At 24.6% G+C, this 25,603-nt stretch overlaps 4 protein-coding genes across 6 annotated transcripts in view; 1 reads left to right on the forward strand and 3 right to left on the reverse strand.

Moving 5' to 3' along the window:
* LOC113555896 overlaps positions 1-3,693 on the reverse strand; it is a 30,310-nt gene extending 26,617 nt beyond the window's left edge. The window contains exon 1 of the mRNA XM_026960507.2: positions 3,377-3,693. Coding sequence (XP_026816308.1) covers positions 3,377-3,427 — 51 coding nt within the window. The 5' untranslated portion in view covers positions 3,428-3,693. The remainder of the gene's footprint in view (positions 1-3,376) is intronic.
* A 2,851-nt stretch (positions 3,694-6,544) lies between these two features.
* LOC113558198 lies at positions 6,545-16,436 on the reverse strand. The gene is given in 23 exon segments (XM_026963699.1): positions 6,545-6,867; positions 6,948-7,030; positions 7,175-7,254; positions 8,724-8,906; positions 8,908-8,948; positions 10,808-10,936; positions 10,994-11,255; positions 11,313-11,402; positions 11,455-11,620; positions 11,853-11,975; positions 12,035-12,525; positions 12,621-12,734; positions 12,819-12,999; positions 13,135-13,205; positions 14,070-14,143; positions 14,464-14,650; positions 14,717-14,896; positions 14,898-14,921; positions 15,019-15,305; positions 15,511-15,751; positions 15,840-16,043; positions 16,099-16,263; positions 16,341-16,436. Coding segments are annotated over 23 exon segments (3,795 nt in total).
* A 71-nt stretch (positions 16,437-16,507) lies between these two features.
* On the reverse strand, positions 16,508-19,061 carry LOC113557297. The gene is given in 9 exon segments (XM_026962747.2): positions 16,508-16,735; positions 16,737-16,799; positions 16,860-17,016; positions 17,416-17,506; positions 17,566-17,676; positions 17,755-17,773; positions 17,775-17,938; positions 18,406-18,547; positions 18,614-19,061. Coding segments are annotated over 9 exon segments (1,050 nt in total). The 5' UTR covers positions 18,803-19,061; the 3' UTR covers positions 16,508-16,621.
* A 140-nt stretch (positions 19,062-19,201) lies between these two features.
* Positions 19,202-25,598, forward strand: LOC113556455. 3 transcript variants are annotated; one of them, XM_026961408.2, is made up of 7 exons: positions 19,202-19,578; positions 22,697-22,810; positions 22,881-23,225; positions 23,302-23,516; positions 23,581-23,688; positions 23,757-23,927; positions 24,014-25,598. In XM_026961408.2, the coding sequence occupies exons 1-7, from the start codon at positions 19,472-19,474 to the stop codon at positions 24,436-24,438; spliced, it is 1,485 nt and encodes a 494-aa protein (XP_026817209.1). In that variant the 5' UTR covers positions 19,202-19,471; the 3' UTR covers positions 24,439-25,598. The 3 variants fall into 3 exon arrangements, with proteins under 3 accessions (XP_026817209.1, XP_026817210.1, XP_026817208.1); XM_026961407.2 differs by having other exon boundaries at positions 19,204-19,578; positions 23,578-23,688; XM_026961409.2 differs by lacking the exon at positions 22,697-22,810 and having other exon boundaries at positions 19,203-19,578; positions 23,578-23,688.
* Positions 25,599-25,603: the final 5 nt, after the last annotated feature.

Below are 25,603 nucleotides of genomic sequence, written 5' to 3' on the forward strand. Positions count from 1 at the left end.
ATTTTTTTCTCGAACATTTTTACTTTGATTTATAATCTATTAAAACGCATTCTTAATAGTACATAACTGCAAGTATTTAGGTATACATTATACCTAATCCTAGCTGCATTCGATATGATATGATCGATAAGCCAATGCTACAACCTGAGTAGATGTCCATTGTTCTGTTATAATACATTACGGCATTTTTTTTTAATAATTAATATCAATTAACAATATAGAATGTAATAATCATACATTTTTGATCCTCGAGACATATTATACACCCTGGAAGTTAGATAAATAAGTCAATATGTATAAATGTATATTGCAAGTATTACGAAGATAGACGATAGCTTAAAGCTTAAACTTATTTAAACAACTTTCGTATACTCTGTTTTATTTATATTATAATTCTAGATGCACAATTGTGATTTGTGACACGTATCTACACTATACAATTAAAATGAAAAGTAGAACATATATTATAGTTTATAATATATATTTTACACAAATATAAGTAAATATATTATGTAAAACCATTTTGTAATGAAATATAAAGAAAACACTACGATTGCGTGTCATTTTAATAGTTTTTTTTACGGAAAGATGATTTTGAAGGCAAGACCTTATTGTCAGTGTATGGCTATGTATACGTGTATGTATAATATGTTCAAATAGAAATGAAAAGTTACTAATACATTAATAATAACAATTTTTAAACTGTTTTTTTTTTTTTGTTATATGATAAGTGTGAAGTGACACGCTAAGATGATATATCTATATTATAAAAAATAATACGACTTTTTTTTTACTTGCAACAGTTAATATTGTTACTCATTAGGTATAGTACTTACACATTAAAATAAAATAATAATAATTGGTGATTACATGTAAGTAGTTATAATTAAACGTCTAATATAATAATCGTTTGATTAAATTGTATTTCTTTTTAATGATATTGAATACAAATACGTAAAAATGATATATTATTAATATCTTAATTAAAATAATCACATATTTGTTTAACCACGTGCACTTGAAAAAAAATAACTGGTGATTTATACATTAGGTATAAACGTGTTTTAGTGTACCTACATAGATTTTTCTTCAATTTATATGCTTATTAATTATTATATAGATCCGTCATGCTACGTGATGTACTGCAGGGTCATTTGGAGAATATAAATATATTTATATACTTACATAAATTATAAATATTTGTACAGTACGTCTTTATATGCACAATATATTTACACAATATTGAATGAATCTCTATTATAATAAGAGTAAAATTATCATAATATGTATAGTATACGAGTACACTTGAATTAAAATTATTTAATGTTAAAAATGCGTGAAATTGTAATTGTGTATAGGAATTTTTATGTTTTGGAAGTTACTCATCTTGATATAAATAAATTAACTTTTTTACAAGTGAATTTTTTTATGATATTTTAAATTAAAAGTGTTGATACAAATAAATAGTTTAAAAATGCAAAGAATATCAATAACCTATTGAGGTCTTGTCAAACAAAATTCAATTGTTTAATTTAATAAGTATACATGACACATCCATAGGTATATTACATACACAATAAACCTATTATTTAGTACGAGTATTTGTCCTAAATTGTATAAACTACTTAAAATGTAGTTCAAACCGTGTTTCTGAAACTTTAAGGAATTTTTTAACCATATTTATCAGGATACTTCAACTTTCAATATGTATATTTTATATCAATTGTGTACACAGAAATTTCCAATAAAGTAAGGAGGAAATATAAAAATATACAATTTATAAAATATTTTCATGTCCTATTTATAGTAAAAAATCGAAGTGGAGTTGAACTGGGTGTTATATTTTTTTAGTTTGAATAACTACTCTACATATAGGTATACTAGTATTATACTATTGCATAAAATATATAAAGATATTATAGCTAGGTTTCGTAATTTGAAATGATTTTGATCTTGTTTGATGATTGAGAAGATTCATATAGAATGTTAACTATGTTAATCTTTTTATATGAATTTAAAATAATATACTTTTAAAGATACAGGAATGAAGTATGTATACTATAACTTAGCTATACTTTTTAAAGGAGTATTTGTAGATACTTATCTTAAATATTTATGATTTTTATTTTGTGTTTTCAAGTTTAATCTAAAATGTATTTTATCGGTATACATACAATATTTAAAATATTTAAAGCAGAGTATATCACTCGAGTAACAATAATACGTACATAGGTTACGTAAATACAATTAATTTGCAATAAGATTAATAATAGAGTTATAATTATAGATACCTTTACTTTTATTTCAAGTATACAACATTACGACACTATACAATATGTTTCCCCTATATAATAATAATTAATAAAGGTCATTGAGAACATTTTTCAAAACATTTGGAATATTGTTATTTATAAAAGGAAATTAATAAAAATAATAAATAGTCGTTGTATAGTATACAGTACAGTACACTATATGTACGTATATAGTTTTTTACATTACTATGGCAAAACAAGGGAAAAACACACCTAAAGTAGATATAGACGTTTAAAACTACGCGAAATTAAAAAAAAATTCAAGAATATGTTTTAAAAAAATATAGTAATTTAGATAACTTATATTGTGTTTATTAAATGTAAAATAATGTTAAAATATAGGAAGATAAATATATCTACTTTTATTGATAACAGCTATTATATATCAATAAAAATGTCTATTGTTTTCTTGGAATGAGAATACATTTAATGTTACGTAAATAATTAATCAATTCAATAAAATTGAATACCTCTATAAAGTTTAAGACGTCAAAATAGTAGCCAATACCTATATGTATTCAATATATTATTGGCTTTTAATGAAATTAGTATATTTTACTACATATAGATAATACACTATATAGTCTTAAGTTAATTAAACTATACGTATTCAATTTTAATTTTTAAATTTTGTTTGTTCTAATAAAAATATATATATTTAAGTTTCAGTAAAAATTAATTTTTGCCTATAGTATAAGTGTACCTTATATTATAAAATATATATTTTCAACCATAATTTACACAAATGTTATGTGTAACCTAATATAGGTAAAAATACAATAATTTTAGAAAGGGAAGAATAAATTGTCAACAATTGACATTGTACTTAATAGTTTTATTTTTACCGGTTATCCAAGTACCTACATAAGGTGACTATATACAAATAATTGCATTCGGGATAATATTATGAGTCACTAAATGTTACATTTTTTACAGTACGCACCGATTATTATACATATTATGGCATCATGTCAGTCGAGGTGTTTACATCTAATATTATAAAATGATTATTCTTATATGCATGCGTGTTACTATATAATATATTTATAAAAATTATGACTCACGGATACAGAGAATCCGATCAATAAGATCAGATAAACCGAAGTTGGTTTCATGGCGTCGGCGGAGACTTTAACGAACAGCAATTTTATTTTCGTCCGATATAATTATTATATGAAATAGATTCTTCTTCTTTTGTATATCGTTCACAAAATAATATTCTGGTCGCAGTATACGCGCGTCTTACGAGTGTATAAACGCATTATTTACGTTGCGTTAAACTGGAAAAATCGAATTATATTTGATTAGAAGAAAAAACACAAGTAATATATCAGATACGGACTGAATGCGAACAAGTGCCCACGGACCGATGCAGTGAAATACTGAGGACAACAACGAAAAAACGAAACCAACGCGACACGCAACGCGAGTAGGCGAGTTTAGTTTGGTGCGATGTGGTGAACGGTGTGCGGGGTGAAGTAGAACCTTGGAATGAGTAGAGGTGTGGAGGTTGACTGAGCGCATGCGCCACCTTAATGTATACCTATACCATATAATAATGATATAATGCTGAAATGTGTGATTGTTATTTACTTTTTATGAAAATTGTTTATTTTTTTACCCATACATGCGCGTAGGCAATTAAATATATTGTGATTTCTTAAATATGAATAACGAAGACGAAATCAGAGAAGATACAATTACTGGTAAATTTAATCTAGGTATTAAGATATAAATCGTATAATAATAGTACCTATACCCGAATATATAGGTACAATCGTGTATAATATATGTATTATACTATAACACTGATTTTCGGATTCCAATGATATCATATTATATATTATAATCATAAAACCAAAGGTGGTTAGGTTAGGTTAGGTTAGGTTAGGGTATAAATCGTAAATGAGAAAATCTATTTACTTAATGAAGTATTTTTAATCTGACATGAAAATCTTAAGAACTTTTCGTTACGCATTTAGACTGAAATGAATAATTCTTTTACATGAAATATTTTATTTTTGCATATGTAAATTAGAAGAAAACAATTTTTACTCCACAAACACAATATTATAATATAGCAATATATACTTACATATACTCTTTGTTATAATTTTACAAATATTTAATAAATTATTTTTACTAGAAAATTAATTATGATATGAAAATTGATACATGTAAACAATCACAAAATAGTTGTAGAATTATAGAATAATATATTATATTGTGTATATATATATTCTTAAGATTCTGTTCAATCAACTCATCCGGTCGCTTACGCATAAGTGAAAGTATTTCCTTGAATGGAAATATTTATAAAACGTAAACAAATACTAATGCGAAAGTGCACAGTAAAATACTATAACACATAATATTTTGTTCAAATACAGTACTTTTAATGAATATTATACATATTAATAATATGTAAAAATATAAAAGGATTATAAAATCAAATAATATTTCTTACTCGTGTGACGTACTAATATAAATGTTTGAAAAAAATATTCCAGATTATTCATTTTTTTAATTACAATAAAAAATTAATGTTTTCTAATTTAAATATTCACGTATATTCGACATTTTTTATTTAATTTTAAGTAAAAATAAATTCATAATATAAATAAATAATAATATATTAAAATAAATAAAAATATCATTGCGTATTGTAAAATTCATAATAATATAATATACGTAAAGTTCCTACGAATAATGTTTTTAAATAATAACAAAATAATTAACATCGTTATTTATCGTTTAAATAACTAATTTCGTCCAAATTTAAACTTAAAATTAATTGGCTAATTGGCTTTATTATATAATTATTAGATTTTATGGTTTCTGTATCAACTACTTACAGGGAATTTCGTATTCAAATTTTCAAATCTTTGGTATATAAAACAATTGTATACATTTCCAACTACAAAATAATTTTCAAATTTTCGCGATTTTTATGAATTTTATCAAAATTTTTAATTTTTACACTTACAAAAAATTTTGTAACTATAGATTTTCAATATATTTTAATTTTTAAATTTGTCAACTTATGAGGAACTTTGCATAAAATTTTCAAGTAATCAAAATTTCTAGAAAATAATTAAATAAAATTTTAAATTTGTATTTCCTATGTATAGTTCAAAAATATTTTAAAAATTGTATTGTAATTCATTTATAATAATTTAAACATTTGGTGAAAAGTTCAAGTATCTACAGATACTCGTTTTTAAGTTATACCAAAAAAAAAAAATAGATTTTGTCAAAAATTGAATTTGTATTATAATCTTTGTTTTATTTTTTTGATTTTCTCAATCATAACATTTTTTACTTTGAATCTTGCAAGGCTGCAAAGTACCAATTAGAATATTAAATCAGATTTGCTACCATAAACCACCCTCGTTTTTTAATATCGAAACATTTGTATTTTTATTCCCCCGAGTGTTAAAAATTAAACATACAAAATAAACACATATACGACATACGAGTATATCAATGAACAATATTAATGTATTTAACGCTCCATTCAAAATCTAAAAATTATGAAGAACACAAAAAACAAACACTCACCAGTCACCAATAATATATTCTTTGTTCTGTTAATATAATCTAAAAAGTATTAATTTTTTGCACATGCATAATAATATATTAATATACTTATAATAAATTAAAAATACAAATTTTTAATTAAGGGCTTGGTTTATTTATTTTGAATTACAATAATTAACTAAAATATTAGTTACATTTAAAATTTGACCATTTTTTTTTTTATTTTTTCAATTTTCAGTAATTTTTTGTTATTAAATTACACTTAGTAAAACAATACCGATAAAATTGAAAAGTAGTCAAATTAATGAAGTATACAAACTATATATTAAATTATTATACCTACCTATATATATATATATATACGTATATATAATGTTTTAGAATTTGTGAAATTCGTTCACATTCATTATATTTAATAATAATATAGGTATAGATAATTGTAAAAAAATATTGGTACTATTTAATAATTCATATGTACCTATAATTAAAAAAGAACCCTTGTTTCATACAAAGCAACCAATGCGTTCCACAATTTACTTAATAATCTAAAAAAATATAGACATAGACATAATGATATCACGAAAATAGATCATTAAAATATTTATTTTCATTAAAATAAATTGATAGTATTCCATAATTGTTTATACTTGCTAATGCATAAATATATGCTTCTCGTACATATTTAAATGATTTTATATCAAACTGTAATTATTTAACACGTAATATTGGTTATCATTGATATTAGTGTAAGCTTGTACACTTTTTTCAATCATTAAAATATACGATATTCCAGAGCTTATTACATTGTTTAGTATAGTTACGTCTTCATAAGAGCCACGATTGATGAACATAAATATTGGTATCCAACAACCCGGTGATCTAACCATTCTGTATTTCATAGATGATACAGGTATATTTATCTTATTGTTAAGAATAAGTTTTCTTTCTCGATACCTCGTATTTTTTCGCCCAGATTTTCGATCATTTAGTTTATTTTTATTAACAAATTTCACCACTAAAACAGTGTATTTTTTAACATCATAGTAATAGATATACTAAGTTTTTCATAAATATTTATTCTTTAATAGTCTTTACCACTATCCGTGTGAATAAAACTATTCTTGTCGTAATCTAGATCTTCATCTTTACGATATCGTTTACTTTGTATTGTAATCTTGCTATTGATGTTTTGTAAAGATATTGAACTGTCTATTTTATTAGTTTTAGAATAGTTTGACCCATCTTCAAAATCGCTTTTCTTGTATTTTTTTGTGTGGCTTATATTTATAATTTTGTTTTTTGAATGGTTAGACGGCTTGGACCGCTTAGACTGGTTAGACTGCATAAACTGATTAGAGTCATCCTCTGTGTATCTTTGTGAATCCTCTAAAATTATTAATACCTCGTGTAATTATAATTGGTCATAACTCATGATGTTTTAAGTTAATCTTGATAAACATATCTAAATTAATTATTTATTTAAAAAAAAATTATTGGTGCTGGTGTATATGCCTATTGAAAAGATTAGTGAATTTTTAACTATTTCCTGGGGAATATTCTAATAAAATATTAAAAATCTACTACCGCATCTAACCTATATATGTATAGTATTCGAGTACTTGAATTTAAATTAATTTTTTGATCAAATACTTTTTCTTAGTAATTTTTATTCTAAAATATAAAATAATTTTTTTTATTTTAACGTTAAATTTCAATAACCAATATTTTTGTATTTTACCAGTTTAAATTTAATAAGTAAATGAAAAAATAATTAAAATATTTATCTACCTAGCAGAAGTTTAACTAATAAAGTAATAATTATTATATTAGGTGACATCTGAAATTATCGAACCAATTAAAGTATGTATACAGTGTCCCGCGAGGATTTACCCATTACAATATCTCCTGAAATAATGGTGATATTATAATTCTGGTTTTTTAATATGATTCACAGGGATTAGAACTACAAATATTTCATGTTTTAATTTATTTTTATGTTAAGGTAAAAAAGTTGAAAAATGTATTTTTTTATTTAATTATTTAAAAAAAATTGAAGATAGCCATTATGTAGATTTATTTTCTGAAAATATTGACGTTTTAACATTTTAATTTCATCAATTTTCTGATTTTTAATATTTTTTCTAGGTTCAAAAAAAACTGCGAATTATTTAATACGATAGTGCCATAGTGGATCATTGTATCAAACATGTGGCCCGCGTGCTCGTACAGCTGGCGAACGGATTTCGAAACTAGAAAAAATATTAAAAATCGGGAAATTGATGAAATTAAAATGTTAAAACGTCAATATTTTCAGAAAAAAAATATCTACATAATGGCTATCTTCAATTTTTTTTTAAATAATTAAATAAAAAAATACATTTTTAACTTTTTTACCAAAACATAAAAATAAATTAAAACATGAAATATTTGTAGTTTTAGTCCCTGTGAATAATATTAAAAAACCAGAATTATGATATCTCCATTATTTCAGGAGATATCGCAATGGGTAAATCCTCGCAGGACATTCTGTATGTGTTAACTATTTAGTTTAATTATTTTTAAGTAAAAATATATTTGTGATTAACGTACAAATATTTCAATATCATAGTTTTTTTAATACTTTAGAAAAAATTATTCTTATATTTAAATACTTTTGAAAAAAAGTATTCAAATAGGTACGTATTTAAGATACATACAAATTAGGTACAACAAGTATTTAAATATGTATTCTGAATATTAATTTTTACTAATTATTTTAATAGATAATTTACAAATATTTTGTACCTAGGTACCTATACCTATCCACAATTTGAACGAATTTTATTTTTTAATTTTATTAAAGATAGTGATATAAGCAATAATACCAATAATAACTTCAATATCTGAATGAATATAATTATTCTTGTCAAAATCTTGATCGTTACTACTACTTCTGATGCTGACTCTATTGCTAATTTCTGAAGATGCTGAATTGTACATTTTATTATTTCTAGAATAGTTTGACCCAACTTTAAATTGGTCTTTTTTGTATTTTTTTGAGTGTGTTATGTACATTAACTTTATTTTGTGACTGTTGAGAGTAAATACTTGCATCGTCTAAAATTATAAATAATATACGGTGAAATAATAATTGGTCATGATTTGATTTAAATAACTCTTGGTATCTAAATAATTTAATTATTAAAGTTTTGGAAAAATTGTTCATGTCATTTTCCATCTAAAATATGATTGTTCAAATAGCTGTTAATTAATCATCAAAACTTTAAGTTTCTTATCTTATGTTTTTGTAGGTATAACTACTATTATAATACTTATGTAACTCCATTAGTAAGTTAAGTTAAATTGATTCAATATGATTTTGTTTGTCGTTAAACCTATAAGTAATGTATTAAATTTGTTAAATTTCTACCCCACACGACCAAATAATAACTATATTCAATATTATATAATAGGTATGCTTTATAATTAAAATCCAAAAAAAAAATCACAAATTTAAATTATAAAGTGTTGAATATATATATAGTATACATATTTGAATAATTATTTGTATAGTTATAATAATATAGGTAAATCAAATATAATGAATATGTATATATGCTTAAGAAAATATTTACTCGGGGCGATCAAATCTAAAAAAAAAATGTAGGGACCAAAAGTTAAATTATATCTGAAAAAAATAGGTATGAATTATTTTTAACGGATAAAATAATATTTTTTAACTATGATATCTATAGATGTTGTTGGGCAAGAATTGATAATCAGATAGAAATAAAAGGAGGTTTATTCCTTTTCGGTTATTCTAAAAAGTATTATTGCGTTCTTGGTTATTAATGAAAACATTCCTTCGTGTACAGAACTACAGCCCTATATTTTAAGAAGACTTTAGCATGTTGATAATTAATTACAAAAATTAAGTATGCAACCTAAACTGTTTTTGAATTATTTATAGGTTATAGTAGTTTACAACTTCTACTAAAATAAACAGCAATCACATAAATAATAATTAATAACCTAATTTTACAGTACCCATCATAATTATAATTTGTACATAGATTTAGCTTAAAATGAAGTATTTTCGTTTATGAAAAATATATTTACAATAAAATCTGTCAATTGTAAGAAGTCAATATTTAAGTAAATGAGTGATTCAATATTTTTATGATTTTGTTCAGTTATAAATGTTCTAAAAACAATTAATAATAATAATTATTTATTCGAATACTTAAATAAAACGGGCAAAAATGTCAGAAATCCAATTGTAGTACAATAATTAAGAAACTTAGAAATTAGAGCAATATTTAAAAATATTTTTTACAAATAACTTGAATAAGAATCAAAAATAATAATATAATATTACAGTTATATGTACTATAATATTACATAATATAATTATTGAGATGTGACTTTAAAATCACCCATAATGATAAGAAGAAAAAAATCCAAATTTGCTGAAAGTCTGTTAATTTATTGATTGAGATTAATTAAACCTCAAGTCAGAAATATTATATTAGATTTGCAATTTTATATCATCTAGGAATACATATTATGTACATCACAAATTCACAACAATTATAATTCAGAAGAACAATTTCTAGAAATGTTTCTGGTTTGCTATGATTTCACTTTCAAAACAACACGTAAAATCATAAAAAAATATTTTAAAAATTGATTTATTATATTGTGTTCTCAAATTCGAAAAATCATCTTATTTGGTTTTGTTTTATTTTTTTAAATTGAAAGAGCTTTATTTTTTCCAGACTAGCATTGAACATGAGTTGTTTGTCAAACCAGCAAGGGAAAATTATGTAGGTATAATATAATTACTTGTATTATTATAAGTAGTAGTAGCATTGGTTGTAAATATTATTTAAATTTACAATAAATATTATATAATATTTTATATACCTATTGTTATTCATTAATAATTTCTCATATTTTTCAGTAACTACAGGTACCTGAAAATGAGTTGCCCGATGTTTTTGAAAAATTTGATGACTGCGAATCTGTAATTAATGATAAGGATTTTAAAGAGTGCCATGATACTGAAGACAAAGAAACGTATTCGTTGCTTTCCAATTGTTCACCTATAAAACCGTCAATAATTTAATATTAATTGGTATAAATTAATAGTTAAATCATACTATTTATTTTAGAATTTTCAGTAGAAATAAGGTATGTAGAAGATATATTTGATGTTTTTGATTTTTCATCAGTTATGTTGTTATTTAGTTCATTTAGAATATTAATTATATAATCTTTACTCATTTGTAATTTACAATTATTTTCATTATTATGTTGATTTTTACAACTTTCTGAACAAAGCAGAGCAAAATAACAACTTGAACAAGCTTCCATCTCCTTTGATTGATGCTGCAAGCATTCATAACAGACCTGACTTTCTTCCTGTAAAAATATTTGCAATAATAGAAAATGTTTTTATATTAAAAATTAAAAATTTACTTTAGTGAGAATAATTGGATTATGAGTTGTTGAGTTTATATGTTGTAAACACAATGTGTATGTTTCATTTTTCATTGTATCTTTTATATTCTAAATAATTAATTATAGTTTACATTTAATCTATATATATAGGTATAAGTACAAATAAATTTATTATTTTTACAGTTCTAAACTTAAATAATTTCGACATCTTCACAATTTTCACTCGATGCGTTAAGATTGCATTACCAAAATTTAGCCAAAATAACATTGCCATTTTCTCATCAACTGATAATGATGATGTGGTTATATTTTTTCTATAATCATTTCTAAAAATTATTAATATTTTAAATGAGTATTAATGTATTAAAAATATATTTTATATTTCACAATATTAACAAATATGGTTATTATTATATATTATCCTACATGACACATCTATATGATAGTGTATCTATTTTCTATGTTTAATTTTTGGTTCCTAATAATGTATTTATACGATTATTCCTAATATAGATACCAGCCTATAGACTCTATAATATAGAGTACCTATGTACTTACATTAGTGCAACAGAAGCTCTTTTCGAATAAATTATATCTAAAATTTTTCTTCCAGAATCTCTTAATTTTTTCTTTATTTCGATAATATTCGAATAGCGTAATGGGTGTGTTTCTTCGTTCAGCCTAATAAATATATTTTTTAAGTTAACTGTAATTTTATTTTTAAACAACATGTAGAATACTTTTCTGATTCAAATAAATTGGAATAATATTCACAAATATTGCCTCTGAATTTCATATTGAACATTTTAATAATCTTTAAAGGATTTGAATTTGATTTTAACAACAAATCTAACAATTTATTTAGTTTTGTATTCGATAAGTTGAAATTGTACAATGGATTAAGTAATAATGACAATAGAGTCCCAAAACCAGAAATGACTTTGTTTACAACTGATCTATTTTTTTCTAAAAACGTTTTTGTCAAATGTAACTTTCCTGTTAACATAGCTAAAACAATGGGCTCAAAACCACAATAAGTATGACTTTTGTCCGTAACGTTGTAAAGCATAGAGGCTAGTTCATTTTCTGATTTCTCGTCGACAGTTAATTCTCCATCTAATTCGTGTATATTTTCTTTTAAGCAAAAAATGTCCAAAGGTGTCATAGACGCGTTATTTTCATTTGCTATTTTACTCCAGGGTAATTTATATCGAAAAATACTAAACATAGGCTAAAAACATATCAAATTATGGTACTATAAGCTTTAAAGTATCTATACACTTATTGATATAAATTATAATGTAATAAGTATTTTATAGTAATTACTAATGCTTTTAAATTTGGATTGACACAATGCGTTATTAACACTTTAATACACTGGACAACGCTATAGTTTGTGGGCATCATAACAGCCATGTGTAATAAATTTAATTTATAATTCTATAATATAAAATTATAGTTATACAATATACATAGGTACCATGTACATGATACACAGAATATTCGAGTTCAACAAATAAATACCTCATTAGATAAGGTATAAGTTGGAGATCCTCCAGCTTCGAACACAGCTTTTAAAATGTTTGAATTTATAGTCAATAAAGCTAAATGAATTGATATTTTTGGAACGGCGCAAGTTGTTGCTTTAGCACCCATATTAATCAAAAGTAGTATTGTGTTTTCCACCGAGTCTAATAATATTTGTCTATAATGTTCATAGATATACATATTATATATTATAACCAATATTTATCAGCTATATGCTTATTATATCGATAACGATAAACAATTTAATATATATAAAGATAAGATATTAATACTCGTAAATATCATAATTTACTTTTTTGTAGCTGTTCGAATTGTTGTTGATTTCATCTCGTCAACATAATCATCATCATCGTTTTCTGTAAGCTATTATTTAATTTTTTATATAGTTTATAGTCTTATAGGTAAAGAGCTGAAAGATGTTTTCATTTTTGAATTTGTCTTATAGATTTTTACAAGGTTTGAAGCTTATTTATTTTTGTTTATCACGCACCTATTTATTTTTATTAAAAAACCTAATTTAACCTATGCACCTATAATCTATATAATAGGTAGTAAATTATGAACTATAACTGCAATGTCTATAACACATACATGTAATATTATGTTCAACATGCGGGTACATTTTTTTCTGTATACGGTATACCTGCCACTTACTAGCTACCAATATTACTGCATAATATGTGCGCATATGTATATTTAGTTAAGTATATTATAATGTCGCATATAGGTAATTGTCGTATTTTTACACTTTATAAAATTATCACATGTAGATATATAGATAATATTATAGCTGTAAGTACCTATTATAGTTGATAAAGTTAAGATACTTGTAGACTATTTAAGATGAAAGAATAATAGTTTATACATTAAACATCTTATAGTTTAAGATCGTACACTCTATACGATGAAATAAAATAAATCATTGCTAATAATTATTAATTGATTATACCCTAATAGCACCATGAAGCTCCAGGAGTCCCGGAGGTTTATATTCCGGGAGAATTAAATTTATTTCTTATGATCCAGTTTTGTCCTATATTAGAAGCTCACAGTATCTATTAGAATCCACAAGAGCTCCGAATAAGTAATAAAATATGTACTCGTTATATGAACCAGTTTTATATCGTATTGAAAGGTTTGAAAGTACGGTATTAAGCATAAACAATTTATAATTGATTTCTACGATTAGATAGTAGGTATTAGTGGTATTAGAACAATATAATTTACCTTCATATTTTTTAAATTTTCTGGCTGAAAGAAATTTATTTTCTGTATGTTATTTAATATTATATGCTGATTTTCTAAAACAAAATATGATCAATATAAATAATATCATTTTATTATAATTATACAAAAATATTACTGTATATTGTATAATACCTACAGCAGTAATGTACCTTCGATATATTATGAAACGTAATATAATATTTAAGTATGAAGTAGATATTAAATATCTAAATATCATTGTAGTATTGTACTTTAAGTATGTAGGTATAACATTAAATTTAAATTTAAAACTATTAGGTAATTACAAGATTGACAGTTTTATTAATTATAGCTAGACTACGGCATAATGTATCATATGATTAGAACCTATAATGAATCAATTGATAGAACTTACCTTTTGTAATATTAAATTTTAAACTGACGTGAGGTATACAATATTCAGTCCAATGTTCTATATTATTTAATAAACATATGTATCGCATAATAGTTAGGTTTAAAGGAGTAAATCCATCATCATTGTAGCATTCCAAGTCAGCGCCAAGATTAATTAAGCATTTAATAACCTCATGTCGGTCATTAGCCTTAAAATATAGATATGTAGATAAGTATAAAGTTATCAATAGAAATATTTAAATTAAAAATGTTACACATGAAATCATGAGACGAGTATTTCCTCGAGAATCGGCTACGTCCAAGTCAACATCATAGTTTTGAATAATATGTAGTATGTTTTCAGGGTTTAGATCTAGTTTAGTCAAAAACATTAAAGCTTCCGACTCATGATTACGTGAGGGCATGAACCTATCCCGATTCCCACTCCAAACATCAGTCAATATTGTACAGTAAGATCTTCTAAAATTAGGTATATAATAATAGGAACACAGAATTCATTACCTTTTTTTATCTTTCATTTATTGTTTATTGTTGAAATCTTAAAATAGGAACTTACTTCACCAAATTGCTGTTGATAAGCATGTGCTAATATCATTTTATCTAAGGTGTTATTATTGTATGCCAACATTTTTGAAAAATTATGGTCGTTACGTATTATTTCATGATGATAATTTTCATTTTCTTTTTCGTTTGATTCTAGAATATGTTTGGATTGAATATTTTCGTTTGTATTACTAATAATGGACCATGAATTATTATTTAAAATTTCACATTGTTTGTCAATGTTTATACTACAGTTCGATAAAAACTCGTTATTTGACTGTAATGTTTCTTTGTTATTTTCTATGTGCATAATAAAAAATATACAAATTTAGTAATCTAATGAAATATAGACAGTTGAGCTATCATCTGTTTCAGTTTTATCTTAAAGCAAAATTCAGAATTATTTAAATAAAAACAATTTTTTTTAGATTTTATAATTAAAATAAATATCTACCTGCCATTGAGCTTAATTTAAATTTCTAATTAAATAAATATAAGTACCTACTATTTACTAATAAGTAGTTCTTTTGTATCAAATCGACTAAATCATAGCCACATATGAATCGATTGTCTTTTTTCACCTGGGTATTATTCTCAGATATTATGGCTTTAAAAGAAAATTCTGTATCAAATTTTATTGAATCTAAAAATAAGCTGCTAAAATGTCGGGTGTATGCAGGACACGAATAATTAGTATTAAGATATTTTTCGTTGTTATCACGTATATTGATAATTGAATGAGGTGGCTAGAATATGAATTAAATATTTAGGTAATAACTTAGATTTTGTTAAAATATAACATTATAAATAGGTAGGTAGTTAATTTTTACTTACTCGGGTTAGATCAATGAGGTGTCTGAATTGAAGTAATTTTATTTTTGAAGAAACATTTGGTAAAATATATGATGGAACTGAGTGTGTTGTCAAATTATAAGTTAAACGAAAAATGTGAGCCCCTATCCAAAAACCCACTTCTTGGAACTGATCAGGATACGTCATCACACCAGGTCCAAAACGCATATTATTTTTAAACAGTCCCTATTATTAATCTTGAATAGGTTACTTAAGTTTTTAACATTTATTTTTTAAATACTTCAAAAACCAAACCGTTTCCATAAACCATACGACCATAACCATGTATCTGATTTACATAAAAATACCCTTCATATATTTGCTTTTCATTTTCTTGTACCCACATCATTAAACCTAGGCCATGATAACAACCTCTTACAATGGAACCCTTATAAATTTGAGTCAACTAAAAAAAATATTTAATTCTTATAAAATTAAATTGCTTAAGCAGTTTAAGCAAAATTACATAGTATTAATTCTTACTTTTTCGTGTTTAATGACATGAACTGTGTCATGAGTATTCTTTAACCTAAATGAATCAAATGTAGGAGTAAAAATAGATTTTTCTTTTTTGTCCATTACAAAAAATTAAGAAGGATAGAAAACAAATACTTTATTTTTATAAATAATAATGAAATAAATAAGTTCAAACATAATTTAATAGACTCTAGTTGCTATTGATATAAAATTAATATTTACAATAAGTATAAATAAATATAAAAATTAAAAAAATAATTTTTTCCAATAATGACAACAGCATAAGTCTATAATTCTTCTCTCCGTTTATGTATTTTGTCTTCCAGTATTTTATGTAACTTTTGCACATTTCTACTCTCTTTTTTAATTTTTTTTTCAATATCATTATGTTCATTTCCAGCATGCAAGATCCACATTAAAATGTCGAAGTTTTAATAATCGTCGCTCATACTCTTTTAATTCATCCTAAAAGTTTTTAATATAAATAATTTGTTCAACATGAAATTTAAAATAGTTATTTCTTACATGCAGAATTTGCAGTTCATCTTTGCTAAAATTTGTTTGTTGAGCTTTAATCCAGATTTCTTGTACTTTAGGTTCCACAAATTCTTCACTATTAGGACCAGTAAGTGATAGTCGATGAAGACGATCAAAACTATCTTTTATATCATGTATTCGATTTCTAAATAATATAAGAAGAATAGAATAAAATACATAGATACAGTTTTTAGATACTGAGAGGGCCAAATATGACGGGGTATGGATATGGGGATGTGCAAGAATATCTGAAATACTTCAAGAATTGATACCTTTCTCTCAAGAGACAGACTAGTATTGTGTTTAAATTGATATTAGTTTTTAGTAAATTATCTCTAAATACAAACTTAAATGTTTGTAGTAGACTTTTTTACTAGTAAACTTGATACAGTTTACCTACAGTATACCATTAAACATCAAAAGGGTAATTTATAGTTTTTATTATTATTTTTTGTGTTATATGTTATTGGCTTATACTTAGACATTAGGTAAGACACATTGTATTTTTTTTTCTTTCTTAATTTATATGTAGATATTTATTTACTGTAAGTTTCTTTGCTTATGACTGAAGTCGGTAAAACCTCGAGATTCGTGTAATGAATTGAAATCATCTTTTAATCCTTTTTTAGAAATCGCTAAGAACATAGCATATATTTTAATAAAAATGATTTGTAATTGGTTTATAAATATTTACCTATAGGTATATCATTTTGCATGTGTTCAATTTCATTTGTTAATGAATAAAATTCATCAATTTTTTTTTGGTGGCTTAAAAATTCATCTTTCAGTGCAATTAGCTCAATATCTAAAAATCAATGTGAAAAAATTGAAAAACTGTATTATTTTTATATTTTCTGTAAAATTTAATAATTAATAATATTACTTGTAAAACCAGATTGTTTAGGCTTGGTCCCACAGTTGATTTAATCGTTTATCATGCAATAAATATTTATCAACAACTTTTGATGAATCTCCAGAAACATGAACTTGTGTTTCAAAATTTGTTTGATTAATTTGAGGTTCAGTCTCATCAAAATGATAGCTCAACTTATATCTATCCAATATACCTTTAAAATATTGAGTAATAATCAAATCAAATAATAATTTATACATTTTTACAATAATAATGATCTACAGAAAATATAAAATAAAATACTTCAAATTATATAACAACTTAGCTTCAAATTCACTGGCCCATTTAGTTATTTGGGTAATTCAATCAATAAAAATCAAAGTTTACAGAATATTTGACTAAAAATAAATATAATTTTTAATGTTTTAATACTTGATTTAGTTTTTTTTTCAAGCTTAATTGAGCAGAAATAATGTTTAAAATAACGCCATTAGGTAGTAATATAAAAATATTTTCAATTGCATACTTGTTAATCAAGTTCTGAATTCTGATTAATAGATTAAGTCTCTAAATTACTATGAAACCTCAAAGAAACTTAAAACATAAATGATATTTTAAGAATTGAGACCCAGACAAACTTAGTTTGAGAAAAGTTACAACACAACAAACATGTTACTTTACCTAAAAGCTTTTTTCGGACAATAGATTCCATTTCCCCATCCTTATCTAAGTTTTTGGTTTTGTACATCTTTAGTTCCCGTTCGTCTTCATCGTGAATTCGCAACTCTGATAACAATGATCTCAGTTCTGGTTCTGAACATCTCTATAAATTACAAACATATTAATTAGATTTACAAATACATTGAAATAATAGTCATCATTAAGTTACCTGTTTAGCTTTGCTCCAAACTAAATTTAATTTATTAATTTTGAATGGTTTATTAAGGTGTCGAACATTAAACTCTGGTTCATTGTTTAAGGATATTTTTTTTTTCAAAGTTTCATTTTCGTTTGAACGAGAATATGCACTTGCATAATAACACAGTAATAGAAAAATTAAGATTATACTTTTTCTCATGGTTCCAGTTATTCAAAATAAATAAAATAATTAATCAGTATTTAAGTCACTAATATAGTAAACTCGTGAATATAATTATAATGGCTAAAAAATAATAAAAATATATCGTATTAAAATTATGCCAGATTTATCGGTTAGGTACAGAACAACATTTAAAATTAATATTATTTATTCAAAATTTAAATAAAAATATTTAGTATTACCTATTATAATTTATCAAAAAATAATTTTATATTCATAATTCATGGCCAAAGAGCAGTAAATTTACTCACCAACTTGTGGATACGAATTAATAATTACACCGATTTGACGGAGTGGGGATTACCGTAATAAAAAAAATTGTTGATAACACGGTTGATAAACACTAAACAATTTTCAACATGAAATTTAATTTGGAAAGTATAACGAAATGCAATTACTCTATTTATTATTGGTATTTGATTATTAAAGTTTTCTGTTCAGATTAATATTGAATTTAAGTTTATGTTATTTTGTGATTATTGTTTAATTATGTGGTGTCAGTCTTGCAAATGCTTTATCCCTAAGAAATATGTAAAACGTACTAAGATTAGTTTAAAAAATAATTCAAAAACCGAATTTTAATATTTAAAAACGCTCAAGGTTAAATTATATTTGTGTTAAAATGAAATTTAATTATATTATAATATCATGATGTTTGAGGATAGTTTAATATGGTTTGTGTCTGGTGGACTATTGTTTACTACCGTTATACTGATTGTTGCTTGTATTTGCGGATGTCACAAGTCAATACCAAAGTGAGTCATATTTTATAGTTATAATTATTGAACTTAATTTATCTATTATAAACTGTGTTTTATTTATATTTAAAACAGTATAGTAGTAGATACTTGTTATATATTTTATATAGTACTACTTATAATAATTCAATATGCATGCTCACCTTCAATTTAATCAAATTTTAATTTTTAGAATTTTTAAGTTTTTACTGAAAAACCATACTTTCAAATACTATTGCAAGGTTGTATGAAAAATTGATTATTGTAATGGTTTAATAAAATTGAATGGACCAATTATGGGTCACTAAGTCATATTAAAGGAACTAATAGTTCAATATTGATCCAAGTTTAGTGATTGTTCATGCAACCCAAAATTAGATTTTCATCTATTTAAATATATAGGAATATTTTGAAGCAATACCAACTTGTCGTAACACATATTGTAGTTTCACTACTCCTGCTCTAGACAAACAACATGACCATAGATAATATAATCGATTTGTCATGTAAAACATGGTTGACCACCAAAAAAGATAAGAAAAATTGTTTTATTATGAAAAAGAAGTTCTTAAATAACATTAATAAATCCTAAAAATTAATTAAAAATTTGGTATAAATGCTTTCCTTATTAGTATTTGATTTAAATAAGCTAGTAAAATTTAACAGCCTCTTAATAAAAAGTGTAATAGAAAATTAGAATGAAAAAATACTTTGGAATTTCTCTAGACAGCGTTGGTCAAATAGAATCAATGAAAATTTGATTAAATGCAATCAGAAAATAATAATAGAAAATAGAATAGATAAAGACAGGTGGAGAAATATGGAGAAAAATGTATAAGAGACAGAAAAAGTTCTTCAAGGGCTGTTAAAAGTTGAAAAGAAGAAAGATAGTAATTTATTAACAGCTCAGAAATTAAAAAAAAATATCTGCATATTGAGTACTTACTAGATATATTTTTTATTTTATATTTTTGTAAAACCTTTTATAAGAACTATTAAATTGTATAAGTAACAATAACAACTCATTTAGGTCTTGGTTTAGATACACCAGAATTTTCAAAAAGTTATCTGCTTAAGCGGATGTCAAATGCAGTTTGTTTTCTCTCTCTGGTACATGCCCAACATAGACATAACAGATTTATACAGAATCATTTTTTTTTTTTATGTTTTTGAGTAATCTTAGAGTAAAATTACTTAATACAAAAAAAAAAAAATAAAGAATAATATTTTTGAGGGTATGATATATTGATTTGTCTAAATAATGTTTCAAAACAACTTAAACATAATTTTAATTTACAACAATTTTTTTTTTACTTTGAAAGTTGAATACAAAATCAAATAACAATAAAATATAAAATAGATATATCATTCAAAGCAGAGCAAGAGGGCATGGGCCAGGGTGCAATTCTAAGGGGGCATAAATTTAAATAGTAGTTAGGTATAAGTTTTTCATCAGTGGGTATGTAATAATTTTTAATGTAATATTTGAAAAATGTAAATTTATATTAACAATTATCTACAGTAGAGTCTTGTTTTATTTTTATTGTATAAAAATTATTTATGTTAAGGCTGTTAGAGCACAAAATTTGAAATATTGACAATTCATTTGCATGTATATCTTAATACAATAATATTTATATATTATATGTATAATTGATATGTGTGGTAATATCATAAAATATGTAGGCTAGGCATGTATGTATTTATAATATAACTGTACCTATACGAAATGTACATGGCTTTTCAAATGCATATTTATCATTGGGGAAGGGGGTACAAATGCAGTGGTTTGTCAAGGGCGCCTGAAAAAAGTGGCTTCCCTCAAAAATCATAAAAAAACTATTTTAGGTGAAAGCATTTTATCTATGTTGCACATGGGTCTGAGAGAGAAAACAAATATTGCGCTGAAATCCTCTTAACAATTTATTGTAATAAAGTTTGTTGGTTCTAATTTGAAAAAAAAGAAGTCTGTATTACCACAGAACCTTCTTTAAATGATATAAAAAAATAAAAAAATGTATTTAAAAAGAATATGATCATTATGTATGGTTAAAAATAACGAATCAAAATTTGAATAAATTCATTATTAATGGGTAAAATGAGATTGAGCATGCTTTGTGAATCATTCTATACAACTGAATAAGTATAAGTTTTATTTATATGCATGCAAAACTGTGTTCATACAGTATACAGTATACACATTATTTTATTTTAATATAGTTACACCAAAGTATTATAAAAACATTAAAGATATTTTAAAGTTGCCTGTTTAATTTTAATCATATATTACACATCAGGTATTTTATTTTAAATAAATTTTCACTATATTTTATACCTAAGGTGAGCGTTATGGAATGGCACGGATATCTCATAGATTATTTGTCTATTAGTATACTCACCTAAACTTTAAATACTTATAAGTTATAACTCATAAAATATTGTATGAATTTCAATTTTTACGTATCAAAATATTATATTTCAGATAATAAAATTTAATATGTATATTGTCATTCAAAAAAGTATAAACTTAAAAAACTATAACAATAAAATTACTAACAATATAATATATTTTTTTTATGATGTTTTATTCGCTAGAAATTATGTAAAAAAATTATTTTCATAAATATTGATAGATTTTGAAATAATGAGTGTTATTTGACGAAAGAATCGCCCAGTATAATAAGTTATAAATGTTATAATTAAAAAAAAAAACTCATAATATCTAGCTAGGTTTACCTATAATCTGTTTAACAAAAGAATATATCTAAAGACATCCTGCGATCAAGATCGATTCCACTTTCAGATTTTTATCGGATTGTAGCATTGTCTTTTGATGGACAGAATATAGATCTGATTACATTATAAATATGCATTGCTAAGTTAACATTTTAAACTTTATTAATATCAGAAATATTCATTTTGTAAAATAGTTATTTAATAATATAATTTTTCTGATGAAAAAAAATTAAAAATAATGCTCGCACTTATGATATTTAACTTAAAATTGTTGCTATTGTTTGCTAGCAGCACTATTTTTAGTCTATTAGAAGTTGAAACTTGAAAGTAATGCAATTAAATTATCTTGTTATTTTATTTTGGAATGTACATTTTTGTTTGTTTGCTTGTATCACAATAGAAATGAATTACTTGGTCTTGCTGGCATGGTAAAAATTACCAATCCTGATGTTGGACCAGAACCAGTGAACAGGAACTTATCAACTAGTCCATCCCCAACTAATAGTACCAAAAGGTTTTTATATTAGGAATTATATTTATAATTCAATTTGTACCTAATTTATTTTTAATTTATTTTTCAACAGAAGTTCAGCTGGTGCAACTTTATCTTCAGCCACTAGAAGTCTTCCTGATTTACCTGTTGAAACGCCTAGGGGTTCAGATGCTATTGCCACTGCTGTTTGGTATGGCGGTGATACCAATTCTGAACTGTATGCTACAGTTGAAGAAAATAAAAATGGCATCAAAGGGGACTCTTCAAAATATGTCAATAACACAATGTCTCCTTCTAGTGGCACTACAGCTTCCAAAAGTGAATGTGTCTATGCCTGTGTAAACAAGGAAAACCCATATGACAAATTACAACAGGAACATCCATATGCTAAAGTTGGTGTACATAATACAACTAATCAGTATCCTGGTTCCCAAAGGTAATTAATATTTGTTTATGGATAAGTCCACATTATACTTCAAAAGTGTATATTATTTTAAAAATTAACATTATAGATCAGAAAAAGCCAGTAGTTTGACTGGGTCAATAGAATTGGATGTAATTGACAGGGCGCCTGATCAAGATATAGCAGCAGCTAGTGTGATTGCAGGCGATGAAGCTGCTAGTATTAACATTCCTTACATGACTCCACCAGTAGGACCTATAGAACATCCATTAAATGTGCAACCAAGGCAGGGACATTACAGTGGCGATTCACATGATTCTAGTAGTAAGAATATAAATAAAATAATTGTTTAAATATTTTTTTTAATATTTTAACCAAATTTCAGAAGGATACACAAGTATCAGTGTTCGAGAACCATTATCAAGGATCATGTCCAGTGTTAGAAATGGCGGTATATCATCAGATCCTCATTATGCTTTTGTTTCAGATGATTCTGGTATGTAATATGGCTTTATTTAAATATTTAAATATCCTATAATAAAAACATATTTTTAATTTGTACAGATGAAATGTATGCAGCTATTATTGACCCAAGCAATAATGTATATACTAGTGGAAGTGAAACATATGCTCAGATACCTAGTGCAATTAATATGCCAGTTGCTTTAACAGGTCAAGCATATAAAGCTTCTACATCGCACATTAATGGACCTGAACAAACACATTCCAGACAAGGTAATTGTTTTAATAATTTATAAACATATATTCATATTTCATAGTATAAATAATATAGAAATGTAATATATCAATTTTATTCGTAGACTCTTCATCAAGTGCTGTTAGTTCCAATTCTCCTAAGCCTGAAAAACGACCAGCCAATTCACCTCTACCTAAACCTCCAGAATACTTGGACGAAATGTATGCTAAAGTTATGAAGAAACGTAATGACTCACCTGAACAAACATCTCCGATTGTAACTTCCCTGTATGATGAAGGTATTTATGATAGATTAGTTGAACCTAAAAAGACGTCAGATGTTGATCCTAATTACGAAGAGTTACGACCTACTAGTCATGGTTATGCTCGGATAAAAAAAATTGACAAACCATCTGAACCAGACTATGCAAGCTTGACTAGGACAATGACCGTTGAATATGTTGAAAATGATCCAAATTATGAAAGTTTAAAAGTAGACTTAAACGAAATTAATCACAATTCGATTTATTCAGAAGTGAATAAAAGATAGCTTTTAGACAAATAGCATTTTGTTTCATGAGTAAATCTAGTTAGTGAGTTTTTTATTTCTTTTTCTATTTTTCTTTTGTTAATTTTGTACCTGACAAATATGTGTGGTATATTTTGTTCAAATAACATTTATTTACCAAGTTAAGTACCATTATTTTTAAAATTTATAATAACATTTATCATTTATTTAAACATGTGTGTTCACTATTGTCAATGGACAAAAACAACGGCTCAAACTTTTTAATTGACATAATATGGAAATTATGATTATCAAAATTGTAATAGTGTTATACTGTAACCAAGTAACCCACCTAAAAACTATTTGATACATATATTTTTACTTCCATTATGGTCTTAAGGATAATACAAACTTATATCTTTCCATTTTAATCTCTAGTTTGTACACTATATAGGATAATTTATGTTTTGCTATTTAACAATAAAGTAATATAATTTCTATAGTTATTATTATCATATTCAATATATAAATAATATTTTAGAACTTAATTAGTGCAGCTTTAATCATTAGTAAAATAATCTATTGTTACAACTTAAAAAGCACAGACGTTTTTAACCAAACTTTGCTAAAATATCAAATTAGGTTATTCAACCACAGACTGAAGTATTATTATTATTATTTTTTATTAATATTTTTACACATGATCTACTTAACAAAGTATATGTTAATATACTATATGATATATATTTTATTTTTAGCTTAGATTTTACATGTTAAAACTGGATGTATTAAAATTTCACCAATGAAATAATTATGTATCGTAATATTAGTGCATCATTATAAAATGTATCTTTTTTTTTCACACGAGCATACTATTTGTTAGTTTATAAGATAGTGGTATTTATATTTTTATAATATATACAGCTCTTACCAAATACATTGGTAAAAAATGTGAGCGCGGCGCCGTCCTTTTTACAATTTGTATTCCCAAACTGCTGCAACTGTGTCCCTATTGACCTCTGTACTGTACAACTGTGTGTATAGACTACGGATAACACGAGTATTCAAGTGTTAATGATTCAGACAAGATGTGAGAGAATCATTTTTTTTTGGTTTGGAACACAATTGTATCATATTATACACAAAATAAATAATTTTGTTATTATTATTTTATACATTCTTAAATCAATATTTTATTTTATGTATA

The sequence above is a fragment of the Rhopalosiphum maidis genome, chromosome 4 (genome assembly GCF_003676215.2).
Source record: "Rhopalosiphum maidis isolate BTI-1 chromosome 4, ASM367621v3, whole genome shotgun sequence".
NCBI classification, from domain to species: Eukaryota; Metazoa; Arthropoda; class Insecta; order Hemiptera; family Aphididae; genus Rhopalosiphum; species Rhopalosiphum maidis.